The sequence below is a fragment of the Lissotriton vulgaris genome, unplaced genomic scaffold (genome assembly GCF_964263255.1).
Source record: "Lissotriton vulgaris unplaced genomic scaffold, aLisVul1.2 SCAFFOLD_848, whole genome shotgun sequence".
NCBI lineage: Eukaryota > Metazoa > Chordata > Amphibia > Caudata > Salamandridae > Lissotriton > Lissotriton vulgaris.
Genome location: NW_028245995.1, coordinates 79,793 through 93,489, shown reverse-complemented (window position 1 = coordinate 93,489; position 13,697 = coordinate 79,793). Strand labels below are relative to the sequence as shown.

At 54.5% G+C, this 13,697-nt stretch overlaps 1 protein-coding gene across 1 annotated transcript in view; it reads right to left on the bottom strand.

Moving 5' to 3' along the window:
* The window catches only part of APOC2 (apolipoprotein C2), a 47,522-nt gene extending 43,075 nt beyond the window's left edge, over window positions 1-4,447 (bottom strand). The window contains exons 1-2 of the mRNA XM_086949240.1: window positions 4,290-4,447; window positions 3,130-3,207 (exon numbers count right to left, since the gene is read on the bottom strand). Coding sequence (XP_086805366.1) covers window positions 3,130-3,181 — 52 coding nt within the window. The 5' untranslated portion in view covers window positions 3,182-3,207; window positions 4,290-4,447. The remainder of the gene's footprint in view (window positions 1-3,129; window positions 3,208-4,289) is intronic.
* Window positions 4,448-13,697: the final 9,250 nt, after the last annotated feature.

The following is a 13,697-nucleotide window of genomic DNA, read 5'->3' as shown; positions in this document are numbered from 1 at the left end:
TGGAGCCAAGCCTGCCCTGACTGGTCACGGTGAGGACAAGCCTGCCCTGACTGGTCAAGGTGAGCCAAGCCTGCTCTGACTGGTCACAGTGAGGCCATGCCTACCCTGACTGGTCAAGGTGAGGCCAAGCATGCCCTGACGGGTCCCGGTGAGACCAAGCCTGCCCTGACTGGTCACAGTGAGGCCAAGCCTGCCCTGACTGGTCATGGTGAGGCCAAGCCTGCCCTGACTGGCCACGGTGAGGCCCAGCCTGCCCTGACTGGTCACAGTGAGGCCAAGCCTGCCCTGACTGGTCATGATGGAGCCAAGCCTGCCCTGACTGGTCATGATGGAACCAAGCCTGCCCTGACTGGTCACGGTGAGGCCAAGCCTGCCCTGACTGGTCATGATTGAGCCAAGCCTGCCCTGACTGGTCACGGTGAGGCCAAGCCTGCCCTGACTGGTCACGGTGAGGCCAAGCCTGCCCTGACTGGTCACGGTGAGGCCAAGCCTGCCTTGACTGGTCACGATGAGGCCAAGCCTGCCCTGACTGGTCACGGTGAGGCCAAGCCTGCCCTGACTGGTCACGGTGAGGCCAAGCCTGCTCTGACTGGTCACAGTGAGGCCAAGCCTGCCCTGACTGGTCACGGTGAGGCCAAGCCTGCCCTGACTGGTCACAGTGAGGCCAAGCCTGCCCTGACTGGTCACGGTGAGGCCAAGCCTGCCCTGACTGGTCACGGTGAGGCCAAGCCTGCCTTGACTGGTCACGATGAGGCCAAGCCTGCCCTGACTGGTCACGGTGAGGCCAAGCCTGCCTTGACTGGTCACAATGAGGCTAAGCCTGCCCTGACTGGTCACGGTGAGGCCAAGCCTGCCCTGACTGGTCACGGTGAGGCCAAGCCTGCCTTGACTGGTCACGATGAGGCCAAGCCTGCCCTGACTGGTCACGGTGAGGCCAAGCCTGCCCTGACTGGTCACGGTGAGGCCAAGCCTGCCCTGACTGGTCACGGTGAGGCCAAGCCTGCCTTGACTGGTCACGATGAGGCCAAGCCTGCCCTGACTGGTCATGGTGAGGCCAAGCCTGCCCTGACTGGTCATGGTGAGGCCAAGCCTGCCCTGACGGGTCACGGTGAGGCCAAGCCTGCCCTGACTGGTCACGGTGAGGCCAAGCCTGCCCTGACTGGTTACGGTGAGGCCAAGCCTGCCCTGACTGGTCACGGTGAGGCCAAGCCTGCCCTGACTGGTCACAATGAGGCCAAGCCTGCCCTGACTGGTCATGAAGGAGCCAAGCCTGCCCTGACTGGTCATGGCGAGGCCAAGCCTGCTCTGACTGGCCACGGTGAGGCCAAGCCTGCCCTGACTGGCCACGGTGAGGCCAAGCCTGCCCTGACTGGTCATAGTGGAGCCACGCCTGCCCTGACTGGTCACGATGAGGCCAAGCCTGCCCTGACTGGTCATGGTGAGCCCCAGCCTGCCCTGACTGGTCACGGTGAGGCCAAGCCTGCCCTGACTGGTCATAGTGGAGCCACGCCTGTCCTGACTGGTCATGATGGAGCCACGCCTGCCCTGACTGATCACAGTGAGGCCAAGCCTGCCCTGACTGGTCACGGTGAGGCCAAGCCTGCCTTGACTGGTCACGGTGAGGCCAAGCCTGCCCTGACTGGTCATGGCGAAGCCAAGCCTGCCCTGACTGGTCACGGTGAGGCCAAGCCTGCCCTGACTGGTCACGGTGAGGCCAAGCCTGCCCTGACTGGCCACGGTGAGGCCAAGCCTGCCCTGACTGGTCATGATGGAGCCAAGCCTGCCCTGACTGGTCACGGTGAGGCCAAGCCTGCCCTGACTAGTCATGATGGAGCCAATCCTGCCCTGACTGGTCACGGTGAGGCCAAGCCTGCCCTGACTGGTAATAGTGGAGCCACGCCTGCCCTGACTGGTCACGATGAGGCCAAGCCTGCCCTAACTGGTCATGGTGAGCCCCAGCCTGCCCTGACTGGTCACGGTGAGGCCAAGCCTGCCCTGACTGGTCATGATGGAGCCAAGCCTGCCCTGACTGGTCATAGTGGAGCCACGCCTGTCCTGACTGGTCATGATGGAGCCACGCCTGCCCTGACTGATCATAGTGAGGCCAAGCCTGCCCTGACTGGTCACGGTGAGGCCAAGCCTGCCTTGACTGGTCACGGTGAGGCCAAGCCTGCCCTGACTGGTCACGGCGAAGCCAAGCCTGCCCTGACTGGTCACGGTGAGGCCAAGCCTGCCCTGACTGGTCACGGTGAGGCCAAGCCTGCCCTGACTGGTCACGGTGAGGCCAAGCCTGCCCTGACTGGTCATGATGGAGCCAAGCCTGCCCTGACTGGTCATAGTGGAGCCACGCCTGTCCTGACTGGTCATGATGGAGCCACGCCTGCCCTGACTGATCATAGTGAGGCCAAGCCTGCCCTGACTGGTCACGGTGAGGCCAAGCCTGCCCTGACTGGTCACGGTGAGGCCAAGCCTGCCCTGACTGGTCACGGTGAGGCCAAGCCTGCCCTGACTGGTCACGGTGAGGCCAAGCCTGCCTTGACTGGTCACGGTGAGGCCAAGCCTGCCCTGACTGGTCACGGCGAAGCCAAGCCTGCCCTGACTGGTCATGGTGAGGCCCAGCCTGCCCTGACTGGTCATGGTGACGCCAAGCCTGCCCTGACTAGTCATGATGGAGCCAATCCTGCCCTGACTGGTCACGGTGAGGCCAAGCCTGCCCTGACTGGTCATGGTGAGGCCAAGCCTGCCCTGACTGGTCACAGTGAGGCCAAGCCTGCCCTGACTGGTCATGATGGAGCCAAGCCTGCCCTGACTGGTCATGATGCAAGACGCCAAAAAGGCTCCTCTCCCTCCTGTTACAGGCCCTGGAGCTGCCAGGACTCACCTTCCCTGTAGGACATTTATTTACATTTCAGACTAGATGTTCTTGCTACGCAGGGCCCATCTCATGTTTTAGACCCTGGCCCCACTGAACCCTGCATGCCTGGGGCAAGGCACTGAGAGAGGAGTGAATCAAGGGAGGGATACAAAGGAGACAGAGGTGAGAGGGACTATGAGATGACACGTGGCCGTCTGCAGGATGGGGACACGGAAGCAGCTGAGTGGGAGAATCCTTTATAAACCTGCAGTTACCTGAGCAGACGCCAAGGAGCAGGAGCACAGCGGCGGCCACACAAGGGCGCATGGTCACTCCGAGTCCGACCGGGGATGCTGGAAGAAAAGGGAGAGCAGTGAGTATTATGAACTCTGACACTGGGAGAAAAGGAGGAGCAGTGAGTATTATGAACTCTGACACTGGGAGAAAAGGAGGAGCAGGCAGTATCTGAACTCTGACACTGGGAGAAAAGGAGCAGCAGTCAGTATCTGAACTCTGACACTGGGAGAAAAGGAGGAGCAGTGAATATTATGAACTCTGACACTGGGAGAAAAGGAGGAGCAGTCGCTATTCTGCACCCTGACACTGGGAGAAAAGGGGAGCAGTCAGTATCTGAACTCTGACACTAGGAGAAAAGGAGGAGCAGTCAGTATCTGAACTCTGACGCTGGGAGAAAAGGAGGAGCAGTCAGTATTCTGCACTCTGACACTGGGAGAAAAGGACGAGCAGTGAATATTATGAACTCTGACACTGGGAGAAAAGGAGGAGCCGGCAGTATCTGAACTCTGACACTGGGAGAAAAGGAGCAGCAGTCAGTATCTGAACTCTGACACTAGGAGAAAAGGAGGAGCAGTCAGTATCTGAACTCTGACACTGGGAGAAAAGGAGGAGCAGTGAATATTATGAACTCTGACACTGGGAGAAGAGGAGGAGCAGTCGCTATTCTGCACCCTGACACTGGGAGAAAAGGGGAGCAGTCAGTATCTGAACTCTGACGCTGGGAGAAAAGGAGGAGCAGTCAGTATTCTGCACTCTGACACTGGGAGAAAAGGACGAGCAGTGAATATTATGAACTCTGACACTGGGAGAAAAGGAGGAGCCGGCAGTATCTGAACTCTGACACTGGGAGAAAAGGAGCAGCAGTCAGTATCTGAACTCTGACACTAGGAGAAAAGGAGGAGCAGTCAGTATCTGAACTCTGACGCTGGGAGAAAAAGAGGAGCAGTGAGTATTCTGCTCTCTGACACTGGGAGAAAAGGATGAGCCGCTTCTAGGCGCCTCGTGTCTCGCCTCCAGGCGCTCCTCGGTCCTCGGAGTCCTCACTCTCTGGCCTCCCCCTCTCTAGCCTGCCCCCTCCACCAATACCCCCCCCCCCCCACCCCCTCCTGGCCTTCAGCTCCGCCTCCACGGTTCCTACCGGTTGTCGCTTCTTCTCTCGCCTCCAGGCGCTCTCTCGGTCTCGCTTCCAGGCGCTCTCTCGGTCTCGCACTCCTCAGTCCTCGGCCTCTCGCTCGTCCCTGCGGTTCCAGAAGTGAAGAGAAGCGTCGAGCGCCGGACACTGACCCCTGGCACAGGGTCAGAGTCCAAACCAACAGGGCGGCCAGGGCCCTGTGTACACAGACGTCAGCGCAGGGGGCAGAAGGCGAGGGGGCTGGCATGGAGGGCAAAGGGCCTGAAACGGGACCCGGGGAGTGGACACGGGGTCCTGGGACTGGACACGGGGCCTGGGGAGAGGACACGGGGCCCCTGGAGTGGACACGGGAATGGGGAGTGGACAAGGGGCCCAGGAAGTGGACACGGGGCCCAAGGACTGGACACGGGGCCCGGGGAATGGACACAGACCTGAGGACTGGACACTGGGCCTGGGGACTGGACACTGGGCCTGGGGACTGGACTCGGGGCCCAAAGACTGGACACTGGGCCCGGGGACTGGACACAAGGCCCGGGGATGGACACAGGGTCCAAGGCCTGGACACGTGGCCCGGGGACTGGACACGGGGGCCAGGGGACTGGACATGGGGCCCAGGGACTGGACATGGGGCCCGGGGAGTGGACATGGGGTCCGGGGACTGGACACGGGGCCCGGGGAGAGGACACAGGACCAGGGGAGTGGACACGGGGCCCCAGGAGTGGACACGGTGCCCGGGGGCTAGACATGGGGTCCAAGGCCTGGACACATTGCCCGGAGACTGGACATGGGGCCCGGGGACTGGACACGGGGCAGGGGGACTGGACACAGGGCCCGGGAAGTGAAGTGGACACGAGGCCTGAGGACTGGACAGGGGGCCCGGGGAGTGGACGCGGGGCCCGGGGAGTGGACGCGGGGCCCGGGGACTGGACACACATCCAGGAACTGAAACGCATCCTGGGAACTGGACACGGGGCCCTGGGACTGGATACAGGGCCCAGGGACGGGAAACGGGGCCCTGGGACTGGACACACAGCCAGGGACTGGACACGGGGGCCAGGAACTGTAGATGAGGCCCAGGGAGTGAACACAGGTCCCAAGGACTGGAAACAAGCAGAGACCAGCAGCCAATGGCGGATGGAAGAGATGCTCTCTCAAGGGCAGATGGAAGAGATGCTCTCTCAAGGACGGATGGAAGAGATGCTCTCTCAAGGGCGGATGGAAGAGATGCTCTCTCGAGGGATGATGGAAGAGATGCTCTCTCAAGGGCGGATGGAAGAGATGCTCTCTCAAGGGCGGATGGAAGAGATGCTCTCTCAAGGGCGGATGGAAGAGATGCTCTCTCGAGGGATGATGGAAGAGATGCTCTCTCAAGGGATGATGGAAGAGATGCTCTCTCAAGGGCGGATGGAAGAGATGCTCTCTCAAGGGCGGATGGAAGAGATGCTCACTCGGGATGATGGAAGAGATGCTCTCTCAAGGGATGGAAGAGATACTCTCTCAAGGGCGGATGGAAGAGATGCTCTCTCAAGTGTGGATGGAAGAGATGCTCTCTCAAGGGGGGATGGAAGAGATGCTCACTCGGGATGATGGAAGAGATGCTCTCTCAAGGGATGGAAGAGATGCTCTCTCAAGGGTGTATGGAAGAAATGCTCTCTCAAGGGCGGATGGAAGAGATGCTCTCTCAAGCAAGGGCGGATGGAAGAGATGCTCACTCGGGATGATGGAAGAGATGCTCTCTCAAGGGATGGAAGAGATGCTCTCTCAAGGGCGGATGGAAGAGATGCTCTCTCAAGTGTGGATGGAAGAGATGCTCTCTCAAGGGGGGATGGAAGAGATGCTCACTCGGGATGATGGAAGAGATGCTCTCTCAAGGGCGGATGGAAGAGATGCTCTCTCAAGGGCGGATGGAAGAGATGCTCACTCGGGATGATGGAAGAGATGCTCTCTCAAGGGATGGAAGAGATGCTCTCTCAAGGGCGGATGGAAGAGATGCTCTCTCAAGTGTGGATGGAAGAGATGCTCTCTCAAGGGGGGATGGGAGAGATGCTCTCTCAAGGGATGATGGAAGAGATGCTCTCTCAAGGGCGGATGGAAGAGATGCTCTCTCAAGTGTGGATGGAAGAGATGCTCTCTCAAGGGGGGATGGAAGAGATGCTCTCTCAAGGGATGATGGAAGAGATGGTCTCTCAAGGGATGATGGAAGAGATGCTCTCTCAAGGGATGGAAGAGATGCTCTCTCAAGAGTGGATGGAAGAGATGCTCTCTCAAGGGATGATGGAAGAGATGCTCTCTCAAGGGCGGATGGAAGAGATGCTCTCTCAGGGGATGGAAGAGATGCTCTCTCAAGGGATGATGGAAGAGATGCTCTCTCAAAGGATGATGGAAGAGATGCTCTCTCAAGGGATGGAAGAGATGCTCTCTCAAGGGTGGATGGAAGAGATGCTCTCTCAAGGGTGGATGGAAGAGATGCTCTCTCAAGGGATGATGGAAGAGATGCTCTCTCAAGGGCGGATGGAAGAGATGCTCTCTCAGGGGATGGAAGAGATGCTCTCTCAAGGGTGGATGGAAGAGATGCTCTCTCAAGGGATGGAAGAGATGCTCTCTCAAGGGTGGATGGAAGAGATGCTCTCTCAAGGGCGGATGGAAGAGATGCTCTCTCAAGGGATGATGGAAGAGATGCTCTCTCAAGGGCGGATGGAAGAGATGCTCTCTCAAGGGATGATGGAAGAGATGCTCTCTCAAGGGATGATTGAAGAGATGCTCTCTCAAGGGCGGATGGAAGAGATGTTCTCTCAAGGGATGATGGAAGAGATACTCTCTCAAGGGATGATGGAAGAGATGCTCTCTCAAGGGCGGATGGAAGAGATGCTCTCTCAGGGGATGGAAGAGATGCTCTCTCAAGGGTGGATGGAAGAGATGCTCTCTCAAGGGATGGAAGAGATGCTCTCTCAAGGGTGGATGGAAGAGATGCTCTCTCAAGGGCGGATGGAAGAGATGCTCTCTCAAGGGATGATGGAAGAGATGCTCTCTCAAGGGCGGATGGAAGAGATGCTCTCTTAAAGGATGATGGAAGAGATGCTTACTAAAGGGATGATGGAAGAGATGCTCTCTCAAGGGCGGATGGAAGAGATGCTCTCTCAAGGGCGGATGGAAGAGATGCTGTCTCAAGGGTGGATGGAAGAGATGCTCTCTCAAGGGATGATGGAAGAGATGCTCTCTCAGGGTATGATGGAAGAGATGCTCTCTCAAGGGCGGATGGAAGAGATGCTCTCTCAAGGGTGGATGGAAGAGATGCTCTCTCAGGGGATGATGGAAGAGATGCTCTCTCAGGGTATGATGAAAGAGATGCTCTCTCAAGGGTGGATGGAAGAGATGCTCCCCCAAGGCATGATGGAAGAGATGCTCTCTCAGGGGTGGATGGAAGAGATGCTGTCTCAAGGCATGATGGAAGAGATGCTCTCTCAAGGGCGGATGGAAGAGATGCTCTCTCAAGGGTGGATGGAAGAGATGCTCCATCAAGGGCGGATGGAAGAGATGCTCTCTCAAGGGCGGATGGAAGAGATGCTCTCTCAGGGGATGATGGAAGAGATGCTCTCTCAAGGGCGGATGAAAGAGATGCTCTCTCAAGAGATGATGGAAGAGATGCTCTCTCAAGAGATGATGGAAGAGATGCTCTCTCAAGGGCGGATGGAAGAGATGCTCTCTCAAGGGATGATGGAAGAGATGCTCTTTCAAGGCATGATGGAAGAGATGCTCTCTCAGGGGCAGATGGAAGAGATGCTCTCTCAGGGGCGGATGGAAGAGATGCTCTCTCAAGGGTGGATGGAAGAGATGCTCTCTCAAGAGTGGATGGAAGAGATGCTCTCTCAAGGGCGGACGGAAGAGATGCTCTCTCAAGGGTGGACGGTAGAGATGCTCTCTCAAGGGTGGACGGAAGAGATTCTCTCTAAGGGGCGGATGGAAAAGATGCTCTCTCAAGGGTGGATGAAAGTGATGCTCTCTCAAGGGCGGATGGAAGAGATGCTCTCTCAAGGGCGGATGGAAGAGATGCTCTCTGAAGGGCGGATGGAAGAGATGCTCTCTCAAGGGATGATGGAAGAGATGGTCTCTCAAGGGCGGATGGAAGAGATGCTCTCGCAAGGGATGATGGAAGAGATGCTCTCTCAAGGGATGATGGAAGAGATGCTCTCTCAAGGGATGATGGAAGAGATGCTCTCTCAAGGGCAGATGGAAGAGATGCTCTCTCAGGGCGGATGGAAGAGATGCTCTTTCAAGGGAGGATGAAGGAGATGTTCTTTCAATGTTGAATGAAGGAGATGCTCTTTCGCCAAGCCATAAACTCCTTTTTTATTACACATATGTTACCCCTAAAGTATGCCCTATTTAGCTCAAAGAGGTGGGTGCTGTTTATGTAAAAGGCAGGACACCTGCTTGTAAGTTTTACATGTTCTTCTTGTGACAAGCAGCTACATTCGTTTTTCACTACTGTATGGTCCTCTCATAGGATAGCATTGGGAATTCCTTAAAAGACTGTTAAGCTGTAATTCCTGATTAGAAAAGAGTAGCTGCATCGTGGTTTATATCTTTGGAATTGTAATGATAAATCCTCTTTCCTGGTAAAGTTGGATTTAACATTTCTGTTTTAGACATGCCACTTTTAGAAACTGTTTAGAAAAAGGGGTGGTGATGAACAGAGTGTCTGAATTAAGCAGACCACTCTTATCCAGTCCAAAGATCAGGGCTTGATCCATCACCGTTATTTAGCTCACTGCACCATCCCAGCTCAGAACCTGGCTATATGTAAATTAGTCTGTCCCTGGCCCAGTGCATCATGGGAACAGGGCAGACAAGACCGGACAACTATTCTTATAATGACCCTCTTCCTTACAATATGCACACTGATTGGGGCCATACGGAAAACACTGTTGAGAACGCTCGTCTCTTTGCGAGTTTCTCGAATACTGTTGAGGCTGTTGATAATCACGCTGATTATTAACACGGGGTGGATAAGCTTGTTGTAGAAGAACTTTAGTCTTCAATTCCTTAGTCTTCTTATCCGCTTTCTCTAACTCATCCTTGCGTCTATTCTCGTACTACTGAGCCGTAGCTAAAATCTGCGCTGATGTAGAAACAGGCCAAGCACTCTCAGAATCCTTCAACTTAGTGCATAACTCGGGAAGAAGATTGTGTACAAACTTGTCGACAAACAATCTCTGGCCACCTTCGGTAGCCATCTCCTGCCCACTATGATCAACAGAAGTTTCTTCAAAACGTGTGAAAAAATCTGACACAGTCTCATCTTTCTTCTGCTTACATGCAGACAACTTATCCCAATTAACACGTACTTCGGGCATCAAAGTCTTCATGAAAGTAATAATCCTACCAGGAAGTTCTGTAATAATATTTTCAGGCTTAGCACCTCCAACTTGTCTATCATTCGCAGCAACAAGATTAACCCACGAATAACCCAATTCATTATCATGATCCGTATGTCGAATGACATTCCAGATGGGCTGTGAAACAACATTCCCAAACAACATATCTATGTCTGCCAAATTCATGACGCACAAACTCACAGTTTGCGTAAGTTCTTTATAATATCCCGCAGGATTTTTCCGTGGATCAGGCAAAGTCTGCTTAAGCGCTAGAACTTTAGCACGCTTTCAAGGAACATGTACCCACACTCTCTGGAAGTGCGCAACAACAGGTGGATGAGCATTTGCATCAGCAGGTCTCCAAACCGGAGGAACCTCTCGCATCGGATACTGACGTGCTTTCCTCGCACCTAATGAATCAGGCTCAAACAGCCGTTCAGAAGAAGCATTATGTCGAAATGACAATAACGTCAACACCGCTCTCTCGATGTTGGGGAGACTCACAATCGTTCCCTTTGCAAACTCAGAACGCAATCGAAACAACTCTTCAGGAGGTTTACCCACCTCATCCATCCATTGATCATGGAGGAACGCACACATGGTCTCAAAAACATACCGTTGCTTAGGTGCTTCCCATTGCCGGAAAACATCCATGATACCCTCAAGATCGTACTGGGACGTGTACGTTACCCATCTATGTGCCATATGATCCAAAACCATACGTTCATCCGTATCAGGCAACTGACTACGCGACTGTCTACGCTCACTCACATGGAGACATACCCAATTGTCCCAACCAAGGAGTCAGAAAACCAGAAAAGGCAGCAGTCATCCGCTGCCTAGGAGAAGGATAGTCGGAAGAATAAGGGGAGACGAAACAGTAGTAGAAGAATCCAAAGGCGGAACTGAAGAAGTATTAGGGATAGGCATAAAAGTAACAGTCGGAGAGGAAGGCAAAGGTGGCGGCCCCTGAGGAGGCTGCGCCAAAGGAACAGTAGCCAACGGAAGAGCTGGCTGTGGAGGAATTACAGGAGGCACAATAACCGGCAATTGCACGGCCACCACTGGTGGCGGTGGTGCCGTAGCATTCTGCGCATAAGGCGGCGGTGAATTTAACAGATGCGACATTAAAGGATCTTTCGCAAGATCTTTCTCGTCTTTCTGCTCTTTAGATGGCAAGACTGGGTAGCATCTATCTACCGCCAACTTCCTCACTCTAAGCATTTGTTCACTTTCCTGTTCTTCCTCATTATCTCTATATGCAATGGCAGCTTGCACCATTGACATACCACGTTCTCGCTTATTCTTTTTCGCTAATTTTATTTCTTTCGGTTTGGCTTCTTTGCGCCATATGCGGAAAGAGTCAAACATCGCCGGCCGGGCTTTCTTCTTGAACAATTTCACCTCAAGGTTATCTAATATTTCAGTTTCGAAACTACCGTAACGGGGCCATTGTAGGACACCGTCACTCTTCGTATATTATACCCAGATCTCATTATAGCTAATAGGGCCCACACCATGTTTCACGTACAACTCGTATGTAGGAGTTCCGATCGGAGGAACCGGACACAAATCCTCTAACCGGGAGTCCCTTGATATACCACAACTAAACAAGTTTCTAAAACTGCTAAAACCAGGCATCTTGCTCACTAGTTCAGCTTCAAACAACAAGGGGAATCTAAAAATGATAATCTTGTGAATACACGAATCCCTTGGCTTTGGGGCCTGCAGGTACCAAATCAAAGCTATCCACTAAAGGATACAAAACAAACTAAGGACTAGGAGACGCTCCGCTTATACTTAACTGAAATGTCGATGGCGTCACCAGAAGACCCGTCAATCGTCTCGCTCTACAAACGTCTAAGGCTCCAAAACAGGGCGACAGTCAGGGCAGCAGTCCTTCGTAGCCGTCGGAAAGCGGGAAACCTCGCAGCAAAGACTTTCGGACCACAACGACATGCAGGGGTCGATGAAGTGGCTGGCCTTCCTCCAGAATTTTCACACAAAGTTTCTCACAAACCTCTGGCTTGGACCGGTACCGCTGAAGTCGCCCGACGTTGGGCGCCAACTGAAGGACCGGGTTTTTAGAACCCAGCGGCGTCAGGGAGAACGCCTGAAACCTTCGAGTTCCCCTGTCTTGGCAAACAGAGACAGGGGATACTTCTTGATGACGTCAAAGACCAAAGTTTATTGGCTGCAACCAGGAACAGAGATCTACGAAGCACACACGGGTGGTTCGTCAGAGACTGCACAAATTCAATAAGCGGAGCATGGTCTTTTATGCCCAAAATCAAGCCTCAGGCAACATTTCAAATTTACATTCGGTGCATACAAACTGACCAATGACAATGTAACATTTCAAAAGTAGCGTATGACGATGATCCCAGACAATCCCACTTTCCGTTGTCCAGCCCACCAGAAATGACCACGCACATTCCCAAGTTTCCTGTTTGATCAGGCCGTACAAACCCATCATAAAGCCTTCAACCCAAATAAATGATTATGTTGTAAAGGAAAGGCAGAAACAGATTGGAAAGGAGATAGAAAGGTGGGAGCAGTGTACCATAAACTCGGGCACGTCCTACTCTTTGATCTTTATCGGACCAGCTGCTGAACAAGGAACTGGCTCAGCGAGGTCAGCCTCGGGTGAGGAGTCAGTTCGGCCAGGTCACCCAGAAGTCAGCTAAGGCGTACGTGTCTCAAGGACTCGTTCGGCCACAGTCATCGAGCCTATGTTAGGGCAACCACACAAAATGGCTGCCATATACAAAATGGAACCCGAAGGTTCAAACTAAATCCATGAATAGAGAGTGTTCTCCTATATCGATTCATACGAAAACACTCAGACACGCTACACTCGCCATTTGCGGTCTGCTGACACCAAAATCGTCCATTTCCGACGATCTTTAGTGAACGGGTTCGGAACCCTCGAACCCGGTTCGCAAACCACGGAACCACAGTTGGGAGTCCCGCTTTGGGGACTCGAATTTGCAAAATGCCCCCGTAGGTGTGGAGCCTTTCCGGCTCGACAGGAATGCGGCCCAATTCCGTTGGAGTCCCCCCTCTGAGGACTCGAAACACCAAATGCCCCGATCCTCCCAGGCTCTATACCAACACGGGCAAAGGGGCAGGGGGGCGAGTACCAGCTGGAGGGGCGGGCACCGGCAATGGGCCCCGACGCCCACCTCTTCCAGAATGACCCCACTCCCCGGCGATGCAGGACCCATCCGGCAGGTCTCCTTGGACGGCTTGGGCCCTGGCGCTGGCGGCTGCTCTCGGGAGCTTCTCCTCTCCCGGGGAAGCTCCCACCATGCTCCTCTTCCTGCTTCCCGGTAAGGTACCGAGCCGGCAACCAATCACAGCGCGGCCTGTGGAATGACGTTACGGGGGTGTCCCGGGCCGGCAGCCAATCACAGAGCGGCCCGGGAAATGACGTCACGGGGGTGTCCTGGGCCGGCTGGCGGTAATTTCGAGGGGAAAATACGGGGTACACTTCCGTTTAAGGAAATAACAAAATAGCGGCAAGGTCCCTGGCGGGTGGACACCTGCCAGGGGACTTAATAACTTGGCAGATAAGTGGGGTAGGCTCCCGCGCCATCAATCAGCCCAAGAAGGGGGATCCCCACACAGGGGAATCCCTCGGGCCAGGTTCACTGCCTCCTCGAGTCAGCCAAGCGCTGCAGGGGCAAATAAAGCGCTTCCAAGCGCTAGGATCCCCCAAAGTCGATGGGAAGGATAGCACAACAAAAATTCTTTAGGAAGAAAAGGGGGGGCAAGGCTGGGCCCAGGGGCCAGCTCACAGGGCCCTCCAGGCAGGGAGGCAGTCCCCAGTGGCGATCCTTCTGGCGCCCAGCAGCAGCAGGCACCCTCAAGAAAGAATCCAAGAAGAGAAAAATTTACATGGGGTCACAACCCCTTCTTATACACAGGATTCCTTTGTCCTTAGGTGCAGGGTGAAGGTAAAACCAGAAACAACTGGTTTTGGAGCACTTTGTTATGCTCAGCCACCCTTTCCATTCACTGGAAAGGCTAGGGAAAT